This window comes from Limanda limanda, chromosome 11, assembly GCF_963576545.1.
Source record: "Limanda limanda chromosome 11, fLimLim1.1, whole genome shotgun sequence".
NCBI classification, from domain to species: Eukaryota; Metazoa; Chordata; class Actinopteri; order Pleuronectiformes; family Pleuronectidae; genus Limanda; species Limanda limanda.
In genome coordinates this window covers 27,369,825-27,392,940 of record NC_083646.1, presented here as the reverse complement: position 1 = coordinate 27,392,940, position 23,116 = coordinate 27,369,825, and the positions used below count along the sequence as shown (strand labels likewise).

Sequence of the window (23,116 nt, the reverse complement as noted above, 5' to 3'; positions counted from 1 at the left end):
TTTGCTAATGAAAGAATACTGCATAGTCACATGCAGTATGCGTTGAGAGCACAGCATCCTGGTTTAAATGTTACTATCAACACATCTCCTTTGGTACTCTGTGTGCAACAAGCATATTGTGCCAGGGTGAAAATTAAAATGAATTACACATGCAGTGTAATTAATTTTGTATTATTATAATTTTGTACTAACAGGAGAAAACTTACGTCAAAGTCATATGCAGGATGGGTACCCAGTTGTAGTTATGGTGGATACTTATGTATTCAAAACAAATGAGATGTTAAAAGACCTACCTCGAACAAAAGTGACCGTCAAGTAGATAAACTACAGGTCTATTAGTAGAATTTAGATAAACCATTAATTTTAGAAGAAGAAAATTTCCTTCTCAAACTTCTCTGTTTACACCTTAATCATAATATAGCTTAAAAACCCCAAAAGAATTAAATCATTTCAACATGCATCAGTAAACATTCAATTATCTGAAATTGTTTTAATAAAACATGCACTTGTCAAAGTGTAGGTGTGCTATGTCTTGAAAAACAGCTTCTGATTCCCATCACTTGCGCACATGTACCAACTTTCTGGAGGCCAAGTATGAATTATGAAATGTGAGAATGGATTTTTAAAAAAGAACTGTACTTGTGTAACAGTGTATTGTATATAGGTGTATCATTGTCAGCTGTATAGCCAGTTACAGTTTTTAAGTGCAATATTGAATTACCTTGGATCCCTAAAGAATGTTTGTATTAAACTATGAAATGGTCTCAATCTCCTTATTCGCCTTCCTTCAATGTTTCTCCTCCCTCTCCCTCTCTCCCTCTCCCTCTCTCAGCAGCAAAATGATAGGCTGGAGGCGGGATCACATCAGATACCATGCAGCGAATCCAGCCAGAGCAGCAATCCAAGTCGCAAACAGAACCTTCTCTTGCACAATATTACTTGGTGCCTAGTTGTCATCGTACATGATGGACATTTCTTTCATCTCCTGCAGTTCTTGTCTGCTCTTCTCCTTTGCCCTCAGTTCTGCAAGGTACAGTGGAAAATGTATCAGCTGTTGGTCATTCATCTCTTCTGCCATAATGGTCTTTTCCTCGATTTACTGCACTGTTGAATTTAGTTGTTCAGGTGATTACTCTGAATATGTTAAGCTGAAAGAATAAAACTTGTTTGTGATAGTTAACTCCACCCAGACTATATATAAAGAAAAGTTCATAGGAATCACTAAGCAGAGACTTCACTTGTTGTCAGTTTGCTTTAATGTCACAGTGTCAGTTGACATATATTCCTTTAATGTCTCAGACTGTTGCAATGGTGAACGATTTATCAGAAAACCAATGTTTTTGACCTGAACAGATCTATTACATCTGTTTGTAGTTATGGTGATGGCACCACCTACTGCCAAAAGAAGGTAAGCCTCGTCTTACAACTTTAATTTGATTAATATTAAATATTCAACACTTGATGGCGTTATAATAATGCGTTATTGGTGGGCGTGGTCCAGTGCCGCGTGACAGACCAAGGAAGTAACGTGTTTATCTTTCCTGCGATGCACAAAACACGTAACACGAAGCCGGTCGCCCGGTCCCTGTTCGCCCTCCCCATCAGGTCCCGAGATTGCAAGTCCTCGGGACCGCAGGTTATATTAGTCGTCACTTGTAAAACAAACTTAAAAAATAAGAGGTCATTAGAATGAATAAAAAAATTTGGGAATGAAACTTAAACTGAAGTTTTCTGTCATAAAACATTTTCCAAGAAGAAATAAAAAATAGTTGTGTTAGTGACTGTGTGACACATTTCATATGTCTGAAGTAAATTAATAAATGGGAAAAAAGATCTGGACAGGAAACAGCCTTTCAATCTGCGCTGGGATGTTACCATAGCAACATGTAAACTGGCAAACAGAACAGTTTCTTGTGAAGGATAAACAGAGGTGGTTTAACCCAGTGTGAGAGCAGCTGTTCCGGATTGAAGTGAAGTGAGTGACTGTTTTTTATCTGTTAGTGCTGACATGGTGTTTTACTGTGAATGAGATGTTAAGTAAGCATCATTCTACAGTGAGCTGTTAGCTACTAGTTAGCCACAATGTGGTTATAAACCTCATAGTCTGACGTTAACTCGTTGATCGATGAAAGTACAGACTTTGTGATAAACAAAATACTTGTTCGACATGTTATGGTCAGTTCGGGATATTAATGAGACATTGAATCATCATATTATCCTATTTTGGTTTGCAGCAACTCATCTAAAGTGCTTGACATTGGTTGACACGGTGTCTGTGTAAATCCAGTGCGTGAAACATAGTGATACTGGATACTATGATTAATATCTCGGTCATCGTGTGCAGGATGTCTTTGTCCCAGATCCAGAGCCTGAGAACGGGAGCTGTGCTGGAGGACTGCTCAGACCAGCTGGACATACTGGGACACATTATGACAGTGCAGATCAGCAGGGTGCAGGACACTGAAGCTGCACAGGTGAGCTTCAATGTGTGGATGTCATGTTCACTGTCCACAAGAACATCTGTCAAACATCTGTCCCAAGGCATTTGAAAATGGCAAGAGCATCCAAAACCTAAAGAATTAAACATGTTAAACTCAGCAATGGAATCAAAGGGAAACACTGGGGAACAACCAATAATTAGAATGACACCCAGAGATCATTGCTCTGCCAATGTCCAACAGGTCAAACACAATTGCATACACTTATAGAAAACAGTTACAAAATATACTAGATTTTTTAAATCTGTCGTGTAGTTTTTCCATAATACGGATAACAAACAAATCAACCACCTATGGACAGCGAGGAGAACATAACCTCATTAGCAGGGTAATGAAAACAGGGAGAAGGAACATGACTGAACAGACAATCCAAAGAGGCTAAAAATGTAACAGGAACAAGTAAATCCAAACCCAGAGCTATGAATCCAAAATTTTAAACATACATTAAACTCTTATTGTAGGGACCTAAATCTTTTTACAAAGGTCTGTGTGTGTGTGTGTTTGTGTGTGTGTGTGTGTGTGTGTGTGTGTGTGTGTGTGTGTGTGTGTGTGTGTGTGTGTGTGTGTTCGTGTGTTCGTGTGTGCGTGTGTGTGTGGGTGTGTGTGGGTGTGTGTGTGTGTTTGTGTGTGTGTGTGTGTGTGTGTGTGTGTGTGTGTGTGTTTGTGTTTTAGGAGATAGCCAAGCTGACCAAGCTGAGGAGGGACTGGTGAGTGGTGCAGAAAAAAATTATATTGCACAAACCGTTTTTTTGGTCTAATTTCTCTTTGTCTCTCGCTGCAGTCAATATGTCAAGCAACAGATTTTCAAGCTGCAGTCGGGGCTGGAGGAGAGGCATAGTTTCACATCTCTGCTTCAGGTGGTGGAGGAAGAGGAGCAGAGGAAGAAGGCTGAGAAAATGCGAAGGTTTATTGATACTGATAATAATTAATCATAACACACATATTAGATGTTTCTTGCATCACACTAGCAGCTGCAAGTAAGACATGCAACACAAAGGATACATATATTTAGCATCACATTACATCCACAAAACACAGTTGATTGACCTTCAACATACATTGATGTTGGATTAAGTTCCATGTTTAACTTTTGGATCAACTGGTGCATGATGTACAAAAGAGTTTTAGGGACATTTAAAGGAAGCAAACATCAGAGATTTAGAAACTGTTTATTCTGAAGAGCGAGACAGACTTTATTCTTGTAATTTCATGAATTTTTTCCATGACGGAAAAAGTCTGTTTTGTATCAATAATGCAAGTGTCTCTCCACCCAGAGAGGGAAAGAGGGAGCTGGAGCAAAAAAAACTAACTCTACAGAGACAACAAAAGGAGCTCCAACAGAAAATAGAGAAAAATGAGGTGAGAAATTTGGAGCAAATACATAAACCAAAGCAGTCTGCGTGAATGGCTGCTACAGCTGAAAGTGAATCTATTGATTTAAGCAAGTTAATTTTTTATTTGAGGACAAAATTAAACCTGTTAGTTTGCAAGTCCAATGTGTCCAGAACTTTTATTACCCCCCACCTCAGGACTTGTGCCGGCACAATGCAGGCCTAAGGCGTCAGCTGGATGAGGAGTCGTTACAGGCTGCTAACTGGAGGCAGATTGTGGAGAAAGATGCTGAGCTGCAGCTCCAACAGGCACAGAAGAGGAAGATCAAGGCTGAGAAGGTGCTGGAGGAGCAGCTGGAGGAGCAGCTGGAGGTGGGTCCAGTTGTCCACCTGTTCCATTGCAGCCTGGGTTCACAACACCTATACCCACAAACAACCACAGAAACAGATGCTTTCAAATTGAAATTTTATCTTCCTGTTAAGCTCCATTTTTAGCTTAGATGACATATACTGTTCCTCTCTTCACGTTGTCTAAAATGATTTTTTCTTACCTGTAGGTAGTAACAAATTTAAATTCAGACTCCAGAGTTAAATGTTCATGCCATCTTAGCAGTTATTTCCTTTCTTTCTCAGATGCTGCAGAAACAGCAGAGGGAGGATATGAGAGTTCACGAGAGGTTAAACAATTACCAGCAACGTCAAAACCAGGTAATTCTACTCACATCAGATTATTGTGTACTGTGTAAATGTTGCTCTGTCATTAGCTTCGCTGCAGTTAAAATGAGTTTGAATCTGTGACGTCTGGGAGAAATTCTTATACATGCCTCAACCCAGTGCTCTCTTCTCAGAGGCTGTGGTTTAATCTGAATCCTGCATAAATCACCTCAGTGCCAGTAGAGGTCACTGGTCACTAGTGCTGCAGCAGAGTCTAATGTTGGTGTGGTTCTTGTTGATCAGAGCTTGCAGCAGCAGCTGCAGCAGATGCAGCAGCGCACAGAGCTGATGCTGCAGGACAAGCAGGGGCAGCTGAACAACGTGTGCCGCAAAAGAACAGTGTACTTGGACAAACTGTCAGAGATGAGGAGGATGGTGAGCAGCTCCTTGAGCCCAAAACGATATAGTGAAGAGCTGCTGATGCTCAACAGGACACTCACTGCAGTGGATGATTATCACTAATTAGATTCTAATTTGTGTTCAGTTCAGGGAGATGGAGGAGGTGGTGATGGAGGACAGGCTGGAGCAGGAGAAACTGCTCCAACAGGAGGTAGAGGACAAAGCTGCTACTAAGGTAAAGACACACTCAAATCTCAGATCCAGGACCCTCACTAGCATGGTCTATCAGGTCCTTCTGTCCTGTTTGTTCATTGTACTGATCCCTAATTCTAAACCCTATTCTGTGACCTTTGACCCTGCAGATTCAGGCCTGGTGGAGAGGCTGCATGGTCCGCAGAGGCCTTGGCAGTTTTAAAAAAGCAGAGAAAGGCAAGAAAGGCAAGAAAGGCAAGAAAGGCAAGAAGAACAAATAAGGAAAAACGAAGAAATAGTTATATTAAACATTTATTTTTGCTAATTTCAAACCTGTAACAAATAAAAACATTCAGTGGTACACTAGAACATATCAACATCATATCATCATTACTGTATAAGAAAGTACCAACAGGCACAATGGTAGCATATTGATTCACAGTCCTGAGTACAGACTTTTTGTTAGTGTATAACCTGAGCAAGATCAAACACTTTTTATTACATAAATAATATCAAACATAAAAATGCAAGAAATCAAAACAAAAAAAACTACTAAGTAGTCGACTGTTAATGACCATAGGTCATACATTTTATCGTCAACACCTTTATCATGATATGATAAGGATTTAGTCACAGTATTTCAATACTATTTATCAATGCAGTTACACATTATAAAATAAATTAAGTACATTAGGTCACAAAGAGATGACTCATTAGAACTATGTGGGAAATTAAGAAGTGAAATTTCCCACTGCTCTCAGTTTAATGTCCTTGTGTCCGACAGAGGAGCAGAATATCTGATATTACAAAACAGGAAGAGGATTATTTAATAATTATGCTTGGGGGAGCTGATGTTTGTGCGAACCAGCCGCCTTACAACACTTGGACATCTGCTTTGACTCTTTCAAGTCACATCAAAACCAGAGCAAAGACTTCGTGCTGGATCCTTACACTGATGTCACTCTAAATGGAAATGTAATGTATTGTAATGTTTGTCGGTTTATCGATTCCTCTATCTAACAGAAAATATGAAAACAATACATGACAAATTTTGTCAAATGTTATTTTGTTCTAAAAAAAGGCTGAAAATGCTCTGGTTCCAGCTTTTTAACTGTGAGTATTCTCTGTCAAAGCATCACACTGGTGGATCTGCTCAGCATGCATGTAGTTGTTGTCTCCGATGATGACACAGTTGAGGTGGGAGCTCTGGATGTTGATGTTCGGAGGCTCCTCTGGGGAAACAGGACAGTGAGGGAGAGGAGCAGGTAAAGGAGAACTGTGCTCTGTCCCCTGCTCTCCATGGTTGCAGCTGCAACTCTGATCTGTAACATGGGGACAAATGAGAACAGCTGGAGAGGTGGGATGTGTTTGATACAACTACTACAAAAATACAAATACAACGAAATAGCATAGTATAAAATACAGCTCAAGTGTGTTTTTTAGGTCTCTAGAAATATGCAGTTAGACATACGAGTTACCCACCATGCATGTGGAGCTCAGGTTCCTGCATTAAAGACTGCCTTTCTGCCACACCAGTTTTATAGGTGTCGTTACCTATGACGCAGTCGATCAGGGTTGAGTTGCTGATGTTTACAATCATGATGGTTGACGGCGGACTTGGGAGTGCCACTGATTTAGCAGAAGTCGAGGGAGAGAAAGAGGAGGAGGGGAGAATATAAGAATGGGAAGTTGTTGTTCCAAAGTGATGTAATAGCAGAAATGTGTCACTACCATGAAGTTCCTGCGTATATGGGGTTCCTCATTGAACAAACACAATGATAGGTCATTTTACATTTCATCACTAGTTTACCAAGCTGCTGCATTAAATGCTGAATGTTTCAGTAATGAATTATTCTAGAATTAATTTATCACATAAATAAGTTGTAACTTGGTGAAATCAACCAATCAGCATGGGCTCACAGTTCACAGTTTGTCTTATAACATAACTTTACAAGGTGTGACATCCTCTGTCTTTAACCCTCAGTAAGGAAAAACTACAAATGTTCCCTAAGGCTGTGCTATGAGACTAAATAAGTATAGGAAAAAATGAAAATAAGACCAACAGAAATAGGTTTTCACTGACTAAAGACCATGACATTTTTAACAGAATATAACATGAAAGGCAGAATTTACCTTGTGTAGTTTTATCCTCGTTCTGCTGATGGTTTTGACCTTTAAAAATATAAAGTGATGTTATGTGATGTTACATTTTACCTAATGATAAATTATCTTTTTAGGGCTACATGCTTCTGGCCTAACAGGCAGTGCTGGAATACCAGTGCACATTTGAGTGTGTGTGTGTCACACCACAGAAGTACAGACACAGAATCTGAAGACATGGCAGCAAACGAAGCACTGAAACTGATTCTGGTTATAATTATGAAATTAATGTTATACCAGGGCAGCAGTTGACATTCTCACACAGCATTGTGTCTAAAGGCAAGCAGAAGAGCTCAAGGGCTCTTGTGCAGCTCTTCTGCGCTGCCATCTGCACCAGCTGGACCAGCTGGACCACTCTCTGCATGTTGAAGTTTTTAACAGTCATCACCTGCAGTAGAGGAGAAGAAGAAGAAGATGTCACAATAACATCTACTGCTACAGAGCTGTTTATTTAGGTCACGGGAACTTTGTTTTAGTGGCTGCAGCAGCTCAAGCCAAGGGACTTTTTAAACCACAACTAGCAAAGTACGGGGGGTGGGTGGGGGGGAAGCTACTTCCCGGCTTATGAAGTCGTCGTTTAGACTTCGGTGCGGGTTAAAAAGACACCGCGACACCTTTTGTCCAACTTTTGCATGATAACGACGAGCAAAGAAAAGGGATCAGGTCTGACACGCGGATGAATCATTTGAAGTTCTTGCACGTTAACCATACAAACGTCTGTGTTGGTGTATTGTTCGGTGAGAGGTGGACGTATAGTATGTGGTGACTTAACATTTGACTAGTTAACATATAAAAATACCATTTGAAACCCATTGTAAAATGGTCTTAATAGCTCAATAAGTGATTATGTCGATGCCCTTTTCGAGTTTTAACGTGAATTTTCTCAGTCGGGCAGTAAATATTATTCTAGAATATCTTATTATATATGACACCACAATAACGCACTATGTGGTCAGCTTAACACCTGGACCTCTCGTGCTGTGACCGCGCATATAACAACTCTATAAACCGAAGAGACACTTACAGACAGCGTTCACCCGTCAGGAAACTTTAAATAAACTCACCTGTTTGCAATGCTCTTTGTTTCATTCCCGTACAGCTGCTGTCAGAGAGCCGCTCACTGTTACACAGATATCATCCCTCACATTCTCACAGATATAAACCACTCGAGCTGTCAGGGAAATCCCTGACAGCAGCACGCATGCGCACTTTACCTCGGGGTTTCCATTAGATATTAGTTCCTTATACTTGCATGATGCGTTTGGTACATGGCCCTGCTGCACATTTATGAAAAATAACAACAGAGTCTAAACACACATTTATTCAGTTGCTCAAAATATTGAATTATAATCTGATCATGGATTAGACGCATGCCTCCTCACATATTCAACCGTCATTGATTGATTGATTAAATTATTGATTGCTTGATTGATTTTCTTCAAACAAGGTAAAACAAGAACTAGTTATTAAACCACATAAATGAGGGTCTGTACAATCTTTGAGAAAAAACATAATACAAACCGACAAATCCTCCTTCATGCTTTCTTGAAACAAACATAAAAATCCCAAAATACTTCTCTTGTTTTTCAATTGACTTGTTTGCGTGCATTAATCACTCTGTCATCATAAAATACAAAACTGAGATGTGAGGCTTAATTCAGTGAAATGTCGAGCAACAGGATTAGTTTGTCTTTTATAAGGTCAGACAAGTTTAAAGTATATAAAAGTAATAGTATTATGTAGACATAATACAGATAATCCTGATAATAATGTTTAAGTAAGTAAAAGTATAAATATTCTTTGCAAAGTGTTTTTGACTTTTTTACATATAACAGCTGAATTACACATAATAATTACAATACAATGCAATAGTGTGTTGTAGAGGGATATCCCGGTTCACACAGCTGTTCTGTTCTGACAGTTTCTGAAACCCCTGTGGTGTAATCAAACCTGTAAACAGGAAGTCAGTGTAATATCATCAGTTACATATATTCCATTCTAACAGCCTGGGCTGGCAGCAATATGTGAAACTTGACTGCCAGTCCCTTGTAAATGTAATTATAATATATTGTAGGTGAAATTTCGGATTGTTCACACAGTTTAGTAGGAAGACTTCGAAAAGTTTGACCAAAGGGTTTTCGTAATAACTAATATAAATTATTTATGTACGTTTTAATTTCCAAAGTCTAAATGGTGTATTAAAATCTTTGCATCAACCTGAAACTATTTTGGATGGATAAATAGATGGATGGATAAAATAAGGTACATTTGAATATACTGAATCTCAAACTGTGATATTAAAGTACATAACTGAAGCTTTTATCCAACACACCCAAGTTGTTACCTGAGCTCACTGCCTGGTTATATTGAGCCTTCAACTTATGATTACTTAAGAGCTTAAGTGGTCCAGGCACACCCCTTTTGGTGTCCGAGTATGGTTATAATAAGTCTGAGCACTCAGCAATCAGCAAAAATCCCTGAAAATAAATAGCTTGGCACAATAGCTAAAGTAACTATGCTTATCATACAGGCCTATTAAATTATTAAATTGCTATATCTGCCAGTAGATCTCTTTCACCTAAATTAACCTTTAAAGGAATAAGTTATGAGTTTACTACAGGCCTGAAGACAGAGGGCGCCAACCATAGGCGCCAACGTAACTCACGTGAGCACCGTTTCTTCCCCACTGCCCCTGAAAGCAGCATGAGTTCGGTGGGATGACCAGTAGGGGCAGTCGAGAGTGACAATCAGTTGAGCTTCCTGGATGGAAACAAAACACGAGAGCGGAGCTGACACTCACGCACACACACACACACACGCACACACACACACGTACACAAACACACACGTGAGTGCACGGAGCAGAGCAGCGAGCAGGACGTTGAAACATGTTTTCTGAGGGAGCAGAGCTGATTATTCTAACAGCACAACACTGTTAGGACACATGTGTCTGTGCCACGGGGAGAAGAGCAGCACTGCGGCTGTGGATCTGGAATCAGGAAGCTCCGACACCCAGTGGTCCCCCACAGACAAGGTAGGCCCCCCCCCCCCCAGCAGAACACACACATCCCGTCATGTTCACCATGAAATGATTTAACACAGTGGATGCGTCAGTGTTTCAGTTTTGACCTGTGCGACTGTGCAACCTTGGGAGGGATGCAGATGTGTCAGATTTCATGTTGCATGCACTGTAACAGATCAGATATTACTCTGGTACCACACTAACTGTACAAACATATCTCAGTCCATTTAGGAAATGCTGTTATATCATTGTTAACTGACCCCTTTATTAACTAACCTATGTACTTCAGTGTCCACTGCAGTAACTGTGTAAACTGATGTACACTGTGGAGGTTTGCATGTCCCCACTGCATCATTCCCATCAGTCATGCTGCTGTGTCTCAGCTATATCTGCTCTTGTTTTCAGTCTCTCTCCCACAAAACACACACAGGTTATTAGCCCAGAAATTCCAGCGAGTGATTGCAGCTGAATAAATGATCCCATATAATTACAGCTACACACTCTCTGCCCAGCTGCTCGCTGGCCAGCACAGTGGCAGCAGCAGCTTTTCACCACCCTTACCCTCGGCAGGAAGGCCATGTAGACCTTGATCCATGATGACTACTAATCGCTGAACGATCAGCTCCACACCCTAAAAGAAACAGTGAGCGCACAGGGGAGATTTTATTAGTGAATAGCTCCAGCATGGAAGATTCAAGTTTTAACGCAAGCTTGTATTCTCAGTGTGATTGCTTTTCAGGGGCAGGGACTGCAGTAAGGTTGGGTTTTGTAGGCCAGTGAGGAAACTGCCCAGTATCTATCATACCTACGGTGGCAGACACTGTCAGTTTTTAAGTAAAAACTCTTCTATCTGATCTACTGATAGATGGTTACCCAGGTAATCTCCAGCTCCTGTAACCGATGACTGCTGTCGATCCGCCTCGCCTCTCTGATAGTAGTGCAGGATACACCATGACTGTGCAGAAATACTCACAAGCTCCACTATCAGTGATCTGCATGTATGCCACCATGGATCGATAGTACACAACAAAAGAGCACTCACTGAAACAAAATTCAGGACACTGGTCGTGGTGGTAGCTGTATTGATTTAAGCTGCTCCAAAGTTTCCAACAGCCAACTTTAAATGTCTGCTGAAATGGAGAACATTGTGTGTGGGATAACGTGTGATTATAGCAGCCGCCTCGGCTGCAGTGTGTTTTTAACGCCACCGTTTCCTGTGTGACCCTGTTCTGTGCACAACCACTGTTATCTACAGGATTAGCCGCAAATCCAAGATTATGGTGTTATTATTTCTCATGCTTTTTGGGATTGCACTGCCGGATCAACCAAAGGGATGGTTTGGGGGTTTTGTTGACTTTAATTCCCGTTAACACTAGATTAAATGTTTGTATCCACCAACTCTGGTAGTAAGTTAACAGCTGTGTATTAAATTGTTATATTATTCTACATTGGTCCAGACATACTGTATCTCAACCACTGCACAGATTGCCATACAATTTGGTGCAGAAATATATGTTTCCCTCAGGACTAATTAAAATAACATCTGACCTATTAGCATGCATCATTCCACCGACCACCTGGTCAAAGTTTTGAGTTTAAAATGTGTCCAATACTTTACTTTGTGACCAAATACATGTCCCATTACTCACCTATGATAAGAGTCTAGTGATGATTGGTGAATAATAGAATGCTAAGCTAAGCTAAGTGAAAGTGGCAAACATTAGTATTATTGTGAGTTTGTTAGTGAACATTCAGTTGAGCCTGGCATGACATGTTGAACTTTAGCAGCACTCATAACTCAGCCCAGGCCCAACAGTCCCCTCATGAGACCATTTTTAAACTTTTAATTTTTTCCTTTTCATTAAGATCCATGAATTATTCTCTGAGAAATCAATGAAAATATTGCAAAACATCTCACAATGTTAAAGAAAGTGAATTATAACTCATGGATTTTGCCCCCTGATTCGGATCCACACCAAACATTTAATGGGTTCTCCCCTGACCTACACCACATCCTTAAAACAAGTCTTCTGGTTATCCATGTGGTAGTTTTATGATAACTGTAAGCCCAGGAAAAAAACAAGCCTTAGACTTTGGCCTAAAAAATACGTTAAATCATTTAGTACAGACATGTTGAGTAATCAACATTACTGCAGTAATTACCCATCATTATATTTAGCTTCATGCACCACACAGCTTTTAACAGTGACTAATCCACATCAGGTAACAAGGCAACGACAGTGTGTTGCTTCAGAGAGAGGTGAAGTCATCAGCGTTGCTACACCAGTTACCAGAAGGAGTGAGAGGTGCTTGAAAGGGTGCAGTGTTGTCTGAGAGCCAGGTAAACTTTAACAGGAGAAGCAGAGTGCTACACCTTTATGCTTTTTTTGCTTCCAGGAAAATGGCGGCTGTGGCTCCTCTCTGTCCCTAACAGAAGGGCTAGGAGCAGCCTGATCCCTTCTTGCTTCCCTCCCCGCCTGACTCGCCCCCTACATGGCCAGCAGGAGTCCCACCCTGAGCCAGGAAGCCAGGGATTCTGTACCCGGGACCCGTGAAGCTGGTGCTGATTCTCAGCCGGGGCCCGGGGTCTTCTGCAAGCTGTGCCTCAGTGAACAGCCATCTGCAGCCACCAGCCAACAAAGCTGCAACTGCAACTTCTGCACAGCCGTGAGTAAAGACGTACTCACTTCATTTGAGATATTTACAGCAGATAATGCTCAAATCCAAGTATTTGTTTGAACAGTGAAGGACACATTAGCGGCAAGTGATCTCAAACCTGTGAACCTTGGTTACTGAAGCAGAACATGGGTCCTCCAGGCTATATTTAGATTGTCTTGAAGAAGAAAAAGTGTGTATCCCATGCTTTGCGTATGTCTTAATTATTGTGTGTGGGTGGTGAAAGTTGTACAAAAGGGATCCAACAACACAATTTTTTCTTTGGGTAATTTAGGCAAAAGTCCAGCATTAAAATGACCTGGGATGGGATGCTCCTCTTTAATGTAGCACCACTTACGGTTTTAGGATCCTAAAATAGATCTTGTATATGACAGCTTTAGGGAAATGATGCAGTTTCAACACAGAACTGACCTTATCTCACTTTCTTTGAATTGTCCCTGGAAATTTTTGTGATACTCCCAAACATTTTTTATATTTTGTACTTGGAACTCCAAAATATCACCTGGCAGTGTTTTCATCTACAAGAGAATTATATGATTAGTCCAATTTTTTAATACAGAATAATCGAGGTCTGCTACGACACTGTTCTTGTTCCTCTAATATGTGCATGTCTGGTATGTATAATGTTATGCTCTGACACAGAAAGGTTGTCAGATAACGGCAGGTGTTAATATCCGTCCGTGCTGGCTATGTTGTCAGTGTTTTGCACGCACAAGGTCACACAGATAGAACACGCACACACACCGTGTCACGAGGGAAGGAGGGAGGGAGATGGATAAACTGTGCTTATCAGTTGGACTGCATTGTATGAACCTAGTTCTCCAGCACACACTATTGCTTGTGTTTTATCGTGTTAAATGGGAAAGCACATGATGAGCACAAGTTTGTGTTAATGAGTTTGAAGATACAGCCCAGACCGCTACAACAGATTTGTTTTTCATCTTCCACCGAAAAGTGACATTTTAATGTTTTTAGTTTCTGTTCCTCCAAACTGTCTGCCTTTGCGCAATGTTTACATGGTTCCCCCTACTCGTCCATAATTGATGGCTGAGGTAACATGTGACTTATGACGTGAGGCTGTTCATAAGAAATCTCTGTTTATGTGGCATTTAGTTTCGCCCTGTTTGCACAACAGCTCATTTCTTCATTTTACTATATTTGTCATCAGTAGATTTGAGTGTTTTAATCTGTTGTGTGTTTTGTATAGTTTTTCATCAAGGGTGGATGGTGAAGATAAAATATATGCCTATGATGTGTTGTATGTTTTGCTGTTTGCAAGAGCATGTCATGTGTGATGTATCTTAGTTTTATCGGTTCCTTTCTATATCCAGACTAATGGTGCCGTGTTGTTCCTCCCTCTCCAGTGTTTGCAGCAGTATGTTCAGCTGGCCATCATGGAGGGTGGGGGGGCACCCATCACCTGCCCAGATATGGCCTGCCAGAAGACCGGCGTGCTATTGGACTCTGAGGTATGTCCTGTTTAAAACCAACTATATCTAGGTCATGCGGAGCCATCAAGAGACTCTTAAAATAAAATACACAAAATTATGTTGATTTCCCTACTTAAAACTGGTTTGAGGCAAATCAATTTTGTTATATTTCTAAGTAGCTGACTCCACCGGTTTCTTTGTGCAAGCTAACTTGTTTTTTAAGATGTGATTTGGGTTGGATTAACTTAGTAGTATTGTGAAAATCTAGTGAATCCAACCTTAACAAAAGATATGAGAGAATGCTTGTTTTTCCCTTGCGTTAATCGTAGAATGTGGTAATGTGAGCCGTCAGACAGAAAGTAAAACCCTGCGACCTGTTAGACATCCCACACTCCACGCAGTTAGCCCTTCAAAGAAGAAGCTGATTCACAAATGCATGGAAATTCTGCTCCTTGCTTCCTCATTTGCAATTCTTTTTTGTCCGAAAACAACTGCATTAGGTCACTTACTGTAAGAAAAGCCTCTTGAAATTTTTTTTGTATTACTCAGGGCAATTAACATATACAGCAGGCAGCTTTAATGCTTATAGTTTTGATTGAAATATTACAATATTGTATTGTACTAATTTCTTCCTCTGAGCGCTGATAAATAATGCAGCAATTTGCAGTTGCTAGGTAACCACCTTATCCTGGATGGTATTTGAAGTATTGCAAGCACATTAAATAATCTTGACCAATTGGCTTTTTTTGCACATATCTGTTTTCGGGTTTACCTGTAAATGACTTCAAACTTCATTTTTACCAGAATTGCAATGGGGTTATATGAAAATCCGCAAACCTTATTTTCAAACCCCTGTGATCTCTTTATGAGGGCTTAAGCTCAAAATTCATTGTCCAATATCAGACTGAATTAAACATGACTAAAGCCCCTCTGTGTGTCTGGTGATTGCAGATAGCCAGCCTGGCTGCAGCGGATCAGGTGGAGCTGTATCAGCGGCTGAAGTTTGAGAGAGGTAGGTATTGTTGCATTGGCGTGATGATGGCTGGCGATAGGCAGTGGGCTATTTCAGGTCACTCCACAGCGTGCTGAGCTTCACATGCCTGGGATACTGTGGGACCTCCAGTATTGTCCAGGAGGTGACTGAAACTGGGCCTTAAATACCTTCAGGGAATTCTGTAGCAAATCCTTTAAAAGACTCATGTAACTATTCTGAGTCATGTGACGTATTGTATGACCCATGCATAAATGATTGACCTTATATCGTGGAAACGTTTTGTGAATATCAGTCCTGCTTTGGAGCCCGACAAACAGCAAAGTGTTGAAATAGCTTTCTGTTGACATTTACAAACTGCAAACAGGTTAGTTTGCCTTGCAGCTATATTGGGCTTTTTCCAGTTGTACAGTAACAATATGCTGTAAAGCCAATAACAGTTATAGTTTACTCAGACCATAAGTCACAAGACTAATAAGGTTTAAAGCATAAAGAAGTGCAAAGTACAGGCTGTTTTGCTACAGTGTTTCCTTTCTGTTCTGACTCACAAATAGAATAATGAACCGATGAAGGAGATTTGAGTCCAAACATTAATGCTGGTGTGTTGTGCTAGCTAGTGGTCTGTGTGTCCAACACTGTGGTCCAGACTGAATCGTATTGTGAAATGTGGCCCCTCAGGATAAATTGTAATAGCTAACCCATCCTAACTTTTAAATTGAATAATTAGAAATATTTAGGTAATAAACAAATGTATGCAAAATTAATAACATTTCCATCAGCCTCAGTTCCGCTATGTTCAGTGTCAACTAGCATGCTAACAAGCTAAACTGAATGTGAAGATGATTAAACCGTCATCTTGTTACTATCATCAATGCAGGATTGCATGAATAAAACAGCCTCAACGAGCCTTTTGACTTTTAAAACCTTTTTGTATGTCAGATGCTAAACTTCACATGATTAAGATTCACATTTTATGTATGTGCCTCTATGTGTGTACCTTGCTACACTAAGATAGTTCATATGACTGTTTCTGCTAAACATTAGCATTTACATTAACAGTGTAAAATGCAGAAATAATGGGTTTTTTTTAGGGCAGCAATGAAGAATTGTTCTCATTGTTGATTAATCTGTTGAGTGGACTTTTCTGTCTCCAGCTCAAAACCCAGATAGATAATATTATGTACAATGATATAAAAGAGAGGAAAAAAGGCAACTTGCATCAAACCAGATAAGACTTATTATCTTGAGAATTTTTTTTTAATTAATTTTCTGCCGATCCAGTAATTGAGTAATTGACTAATTGTTTTAGTTCTAAACCATTGATGAACATGAAAAAACAAGTCAGACCACTATTTGTCAGTATTACTTGGCTATATGTACAAAACATGCATTTATCTCCGCACTTATTTCATGAAACTATTGTCAATCTCCCTCTTTGCCTCTACAGGAGTGAAGCTGGACCCCAGTAGAGCCTGGTGCCCAGTGGTTGAGTGCCAGGCGGTGTGCAGTGTGCAGCCAGGCTCTGAGGGTCAGCCCTCTGCTGTGCATTGCCCAACCTGTCACACCGTCTTCTGCTCCGGCTGCAGAGGCCCCTGGCAGGACAGCCACACCTGCCCCGAGCGCCAGCCCATGATGTCACCCTCACCCTCTCATGAAAGCAGGTCAGTCAGTTAGCTGCTCGGTCAGCCGCCCAACGCCTGCAGCCACAGTGTGAACTTTGAAAATGATACTGTGCGTGCTGAAAGCAGGATTAGTGTGTGAGACAGACTGAGGGTGTACACAATGAACACCTTTTACTGCTGCTAACAGAATCCAGGTGACTGAATGGTGAAGGCAATAATTGGTTTGGAAATAGTTAATCTTAAACTGTAAAGGTTTATGGTTTATATTCATTCATCCCCTTTCAAAGAGTTTAAATCTCGTAAAATTCAATTATTTTATTTTATGAGAAAAATGTCATCCTTCCATTTAATCTGAATGGAACTGACAGTTGTACTGTCAGAAGTGAGTGGATCACTGAGTGGATCATATAAGTGATGTGTTCCTCATCTCCCTGTGGAGAACTGAAAACTAATGTTATTTCAGGATTAATAGCCCAGTATTGGTCAGTAGTGCCCTCTGTGTAGTCCCTGTTGTACTGTTACATGACTGCGCAGCTCTTCACTGTGGCTCTGCCTCACTGACTGATGTCATAGGTGACTTGCTGTGTTGTGTTGGAATTTCATTGTCTATGTGCCAAAGGAAGGTGAAGGATGGGCACTGAGCTGCTCTGAGTTAGTCCACTGTACAGAAGGAGCCTGCCAGGTAGTGGAGCTGTGGTCTCTGCAGTGGGATGTGGAGGATGGGGCAGGCTGAGTGAGGGAAAGTCATCTTTAGATTTGAACTTGTATTGAGCATAATATACATTTGACAGGCAAACACATTTTCATTGTACTACTCTGTACTTACTCAGGTTAGGGTTCCAAAGTCCCTTAGAGGTTTCTGACTAGAAAGCAGAAATTTATTTGATCCCCTAAATATAAATGTTATTACTGCTTCTGTTCTCTGACATTTTGTTCATATTATCAACTCTATTTAAGAGGGGTCGTTAATTCTTCCTAATTTGCCTGTGACAGGTCGTGTTTCTGTTCCACCTTTATTATTTTTGGTCACCATTGAAGCTCTAAGTCAGCAGCTGCCGTAGGATAAGTTAACAGATTTTGGTTTCTGTGAGTCAATGTACAGATTGTTTGGTCTTATCCATGCTTGTTTACATCATGCCACTCTTATGGCTTTACCAAGGGAATATGTGGTTGCAATTAGAGCTGAATAATTAATCAAAATATTTTAGAAATCACAATATGGCAGAGTGACATATCCAAATCTCCGTAGCTACAGTTGTTTTTGATAAAAGTCAAATGTGTACATAGCGCTATATATGAAGCTTTTTGGTGCTACAGAGATGCCCGGGCCTACAATTTATGTTCTCCAGAGGACGATAGCCACTTGGTACAGACCCCAGCAGAAAGAAATTATATCATCACTTTTCTTCCTGTGAAAATTAAATACATTAATTCCCATTCAAAGGTTCCCTCTTATCACAAAAGCAATATCTGTCCAAATAATGGCATTGTGATAGTTTTGTTCCTATTATTTAGCCCTAGTAGTTTATCCTGGGCTTTCTTGGTTATTTTGTGACAATTCACTGAACTCACATTTATATAGGTTCACACTAACTCATGCTACCTGCCCTGCAACAGCAGACATGCAAGGTAATAAACAGATATGTCGTTTTTAAAAGCGAGATAATTTCATCAGGACAATGCTGAAGGGAGAGTTAATATTGGATTTGTTTTTATAGATGAGATTGTATGAAAGTTTTGCGTGAACAACTTTAAATTCTGTTAATTCAGGTTTAAGGATATTTCATCACAGAAAATTATATGTGATTATAAGTAGAATAGAAACTCCTCAGGTTGTTGTAACCCTCAGTCATGACTTTGAGGTTATCGATAGCACTGCTGCCCTAAATTGGGCTCAGAGAATATTTCCTTATATCTTTCCCTCCCAAAATAATTTACCCAGTTCAATATTTGCTCTGACCCTTTACTCTGCTGCTAAATAAAGACTTCAACACAGCCAGGACACTCTTGAGGCCTTCTCCCTCTAAGCTGCATACCTCATATCTGTTGTGCCCTACTCTCTATCCACAGGGGCCGCTCCTACAGCCAGTCTGACGTGCCCATCAAACAGTGTCCCATGTGTGGCATCTACATAGAGAGGAACCAGGGCTGTGCACAGATGCTGTGTAAGAGCTGCAAACACACCTTCTGCTGGTACTGTCTGCAGAACTTGGATGTGAGTCCCGCTGCAACACACCTCAAACATGTGAAGTTTAAAGCACCCCAGCCTACTTCACTGCCTTCAGCTTGTTTTTGAATTCCATCCGTGATTAATAGTCAGCTAATTTCTTGTCTAAACATTTTGTAAATGTAGGGGGACATCTTCCTGAGGCACTATGACAAGGGACCATGCAGAAACAAGCTGGGACACTCCAGGGCCTCTGTGATGTGGAACAGGACACAGGTGAGGCCTCTGCACAGACCCCAGAGCAGACCCAAGCTGTGTCCCAGTTCAGGGGCCACACCCTTTGGAGGTCGCCTTCATCATCCCTGTAGGCCACAAATCGAACTGCATCCTCCAAAGAGGATTTCATATGCGCGTCACCAGCTTGTCCTGCCCTGACTTTTGCATCGTTAACTACTTTGAGCCTCTACATATACTGAAGCTCGGCCTCCCTCATGCCTGGTTAGGATCACTATTGTCCCCTAACCTAACATGTAATTATTTATTTTTTAGTTGAGGTTTAAAGGCGCCATGGTTCTTTAAACATTTGTACTGTTAACTCTTTGACTGAGTTGAAGCCTGATGTGATTTGTCTACAGCGCACAATTAATCTTGGGATAGGTTGGGCCGAGAAGATTCCAGTTATTGCATCCTTCGGGGCTCTGGAACGGAGGTATTCATTTCTTGGCTGCATTTGAAGGAGCCTTGGAAGTAGCATGATCCCGTCGTGCCGCTGTGACACAGTTGGTCAAATGCAGCCCCGGAAGGATGCGCCTCCTGAATTAGAGCACAGCTATACAGTATCCATTTCAGGGTTGTGGTGACGTGCTATTGTCTAAATGGATTAGACTGCAGAACCACCCATCCATAAGTGGCAGCTTATTCCATTCATGGCTTTGATTTTAGTAAAATTGCTCCATCACATTATCAGGATTGGATGTTAAAGATTTTGGACTCTGTCCCGGCTGCACTGTTGTGCCTGCCAATTCAGTGAGTCACTTTAGAAATGCCTGGTGAAGAAAACATTAGAGGAACCAATGCAGGACAGTAACGTTTAATTGTTACATGTTTCACTTTATGTCAAGCTTTAAACCGTGTGTATAAACACAAGTGTCTAATCTTTGAACAAACTAATTCACTGTCTAACTTGGGAAACTTCATCTGTGCATCTGCTGCTAATTTTATTGGTGAATTTCCCTTTAAAGTATCTTTCAGCTCGTTGTTAGTGGTTTGTTGTTTTCCACTAGTGTGCCCAAATAATCCTTTATCAGACATTAAGCTGAACTAATCCCTGCACTAATCTTAAATTCATTTAATGAAGTCGTCCATTCAACAAAACAATGACAATTGGCTACCAAATCTACTTTCTCTCTATTTTCCCTGATGCCATTATCTCATGATTAGCCTCAGTTTTCCCTGAGCCTCCTTGTTGTGTGTTGGTGTGCCTGTGTCGCTGAGTGTTGTTGGACAGAATAGTTGTCCCTTGCAAAACAGGTCCTGGCAGAGTAAGTCACACCCTTGCTTAACAGGTCCTCTAAGTTTTACAGTCTGCTTGTGAAAAATTCCTTTTGCCACTCTTACTCCTTCTTAGCTGCCTCCAACCACTGCTGTTGTAACAGGACATCAAGAGGTAACATATACTGGGTTCGTAAATTTAGACAACATTTTGATTTATAGTGGTACACACTACATCGACAAAAGTATATGGACACCAACCATGGATTTTTTTATGGTGCTACAACAGCAGGCGATCAGCCACAACAGCGTCCGTTAGTTTCGGTCTGTAGTGTTGGGAAATAAGGCCTCGCAGTCAGTATCTCAGTTGTTGTCTGTGGATGGGTTGAGGTCAGTGTTTCATGCAGGCCAAGTTCTTCCATAGAAAATGTATTAAACCATATTCTTTGTGCATACTAACAGTAGATTGCTTGAGTGTGACATTTTAGTTTCATCAACAATTCACTCCCATCATCTGTCACTGTTCCAACGTTAATGCTGAGCAGTATTTAAAGATGTGAAACGTGAAAGAGAATTAAACTAAATTATACAGTTGCAGACTGTAAAACAAAAACATCCCGCTGGGTTAGTCACTATGAGCAACATCCTTAAAATTCTATATAGGTGTTGGCCTATTGTTAATATGAAAACATGGATTTGATTGATTGATTATTGATTGATTGGTGTGTGTTCCTTCAGGTGGTGGGTATCCTGGTGGGGGTCAGCATCATTGTGCTGGTGACATCTCCACTCCTCCTTCTGGCCTCACCCTGCATCTTGTGCTGTGTCTGTAAGCCTTGCCAAGGGAAGAAGAAGAAGAAGAAGAGGAAGAAGGACGTCAGTCAGCCGGACTCCGCCACATCATAGCAGCTCCTCCCTCTCATTGGCCCAGCCCACTCCTGATGTTGCCGAAAGAAACCAACAAAGTGCAAGTGGTGGAAATGAATGAACATGAGGAACAATGGAGTACTTCTTCTTTGCTCTACAGACTGGAAGCCTCGTCGATGGGATGGTGGAAGTGTAACTGAGGAGACTGAATGTAACAAATTCATCTAAGATGTTTTCGAATGCACACCGGGACGTAAGGAGAAGGCAGCGGCTCTGAGAGTTCTCCTAGAATGAGCTCTTTCTTTGTCTCTCTCACATACACACACACACACACACACACACACACACACACACATACACACACACACAAATACACACACAGTTAATGCCACCTTCATGTGCCAAATGTCATGATGCCAAACCAGAGGGGTTAGGTGCTCAAGTGCCTCACTCTACAGTGCCTGGTGCTTGGTTCTATTTGCTTTGCCTTCCATTCTATCTTTATCTTATGCAAAAATGTTAGCATTTTAAAATCGGACAACTGTCAGGATCACACAGGGTCGTAAATCCCTAGTTAAAAAAGTGAAATACTCTTTCATAATGGGAGAAGGCAAATGGTATTATGAAATATGATAGGGCTTCAGTGTTGCACAGAGAACTTTTCTCCTGCAAGTGTGTATTGTTTCCATCTGGTGTATGTTCCAGACCAAAGGCTCTAAAGGATAACGTGTACTTTTCTAAAAGTGTGTCAATATGTATTTAAGGGTTATGTGTGTATGTTATCATTTCTAATTTTATGTTGATGTTTCTGCATCAGATATTTTATAAAAGCACCACTGTAATTGAAATAAACATGGTGGTACTGTGTTTGCTCATTACGTTTATCTGATTGGTCGTTTCTTCACTTTTGTCTTTGTAATAAATTGTGAGAGAGCATACATCTGAAGGCAAGCCTATAAAGAAATGAAAGCAACCAAAGTGCACATTTAATTATGAAAATTAACATTATGATGCGCATTTTCACAGCCTTGAGGTTAGTAATCTTTGTTCCAGTTATTCCTCTTCTGTTTAACATAGGTTCATGTTTTCCAACCAGGAATACATTATTGCTATCATTCAAAACAACCAAAATATTAAAATACTACTAAACTCTTACTAAATATGATAATTAGGCTTACAGCAATTTATGATATTGCATATATTTTATGATCAATTATCAATTTTTCAAATGGATTTATTTTTAATGTGAACATTTTGTGTTGATACTGAAACTAGATATTATAAGCATTACAAATGACAGCCATGTTGTCCACAGGAGAAAGTGGCATTTCATTTTTCATTTGCTTGTTTTGCAAATATTTGAAGAAATATAATTCAATTGGTTTCTTCTAATATTAGTATTAAATTGTAGTGTCTTAAGTAAGGCATACGCCATTCTAACATAAGTAAGAATACTCATACCTCATAGTTATTCAATATTATATAACACTAGAATATTTTTACATCATTTGAAATCAGGATTGTGATAGAAATACATGTGTGCATATCTGTTAAAGGGGATGGTCAATGTATTGACAAAACGTGTTTTGTAAGTATGTGTTCATATTTGGATATTG

General features: G+C 40.4%; 4 protein-coding genes across 5 annotated transcripts in view; 3 read left to right on the top strand and 1 right to left on the bottom strand.

Annotated features, from left to right (window-relative positions):
* The window catches only part of spire1b (spire-type actin nucleation factor 1b), a 45,820-nt gene extending 44,870 nt beyond the window's left edge, over positions 1–950 (top strand). The window contains exon 16 of the mRNA XM_061080615.1: positions 833–950. Within this exon, the coding sequence (XP_060936598.1) occupies positions 833–950 (118 nt within the window). The remainder of the gene's footprint in view (positions 1–832) is intronic.
* Positions 951–962: 12 nt separating this feature from the next.
* On the top strand, positions 963–6,165 carry iqcg (IQ motif containing G). Of its 2 annotated transcripts, XM_061080619.1 has the most exons (11): positions 972–1,030; positions 1,375–1,408; positions 2,345–2,474; positions 3,171–3,205; positions 3,280–3,402; positions 3,773–3,857; positions 4,028–4,201; positions 4,463–4,537; positions 4,787–4,918; positions 5,028–5,117; positions 5,245–6,165. In XM_061080619.1, the coding sequence occupies exons 2-11, from the start codon at positions 1,377–1,379 to the stop codon at positions 5,353–5,355; spliced, it is 987 nt and encodes a 328-aa protein (XP_060936602.1). In that variant the 5' UTR covers positions 972–1,030; positions 1,375–1,376; the 3' UTR covers positions 5,356–6,165. The 2 variants fall into 2 exon arrangements, with proteins under 2 accessions (XP_060936600.1, XP_060936602.1); XM_061080617.1 differs by lacking the exon at positions 1,375–1,408 and having other exon boundaries at positions 963–1,030.
* Positions 5,371–8,920, bottom strand: si:dkey-29h14.10 (uncharacterized). The gene is made up of 5 exons (XM_061080620.1): positions 8,299–8,920; positions 7,472–7,622; positions 7,208–7,246; positions 6,557–6,703; positions 5,371–6,396 (listed from the first exon to the last, which is right to left on the bottom strand). Exons 2-5 carry the CDS (start codon positions 7,617–7,619, stop codon positions 6,182–6,184), a joined length of 549 nt encoding a protein of 182 aa, XP_060936603.1. The 5' UTR covers positions 7,620–7,622; positions 8,299–8,920; the 3' UTR covers positions 5,371–6,181.
* Positions 8,921–9,973: 1,053 nt separating this feature from the next.
* On the top strand, positions 9,974–22,378 carry rnf144b (ring finger protein 144B). Its single transcript, XM_061081483.1, has 8 exons — positions 9,974–10,268; positions 12,654–12,923; positions 14,297–14,401; positions 15,314–15,374; positions 16,801–17,014; positions 19,046–19,190; positions 19,329–19,418; positions 21,372–22,378. The coding sequence occupies exons 2-8, from the start codon at positions 12,750–12,752 to the stop codon at positions 21,537–21,539; spliced, it is 957 nt and encodes a 318-aa protein (XP_060937466.1). The 5' UTR covers positions 9,974–10,268; positions 12,654–12,749; the 3' UTR covers positions 21,540–22,378.
* Positions 22,379–23,116: the final 738 nt, after the last annotated feature.

Excerpts from the sequence above, each read along its gene's own strand:
- rnf144b (XM_061081483.1), top strand. The coding sequence starts at position 12,750 with ATGGCCAGCAGGAGTCCCACCCTGAGCCAGGAAGCCAGGGATTCTGTA. Across the intron at positions 19,191-19,328 it reads ACTGTCTGCAGAACTTGGAT|GGGGACATCTTCCTGAGGCA; the intron begins GTGAGTCCCGCT and ends TTGTAAATGTAG. Across the intron at positions 19,419-21,371 it reads TGATGTGGAACAGGACACAG|GTGGTGGGTATCCTGGTGGG; the intron begins GTGAGGCCTCTG and ends GTGTTCCTTCAG.
- iqcg (XM_061080617.1), top strand. The coding sequence starts at position 963 with ATGATGGACATTTCTTTCATCTCCTGCAGTTCTTGTCTGCTCTTCTCC. Across the intron at positions 4,538-4,786 it reads ACCAGCAACGTCAAAACCAG|AGCTTGCAGCAGCAGCTGCA; the intron begins GTAATTCTACTC and ends CTTGTTGATCAG. Across the intron at positions 5,118-5,244 it reads AGGACAAAGCTGCTACTAAG|ATTCAGGCCTGGTGGAGAGG; the intron begins GTAAAGACACAC and ends TTGACCCTGCAG.
- si:dkey-29h14.10 (XM_061080620.1), bottom strand. The coding sequence starts at position 7,619 with ATGACTGTTAAAAACTTCAACATGCAGAGAGTGGTCCAGCTGGTCCAG. Across the intron at positions 7,247-7,471 it reads GAATGTCAACTGCTGCCCTG|GTCAAAACCATCAGCAGAAC; the intron begins GTATAACATTAA and ends ATATTTTTAAAG. Across the intron at positions 6,397-6,556 it reads ACCTGAGCTCCACATGCATG|ATCAGAGTTGCAGCTGCAAC; the intron begins GTGGGTAACTCG and ends CCCATGTTACAG.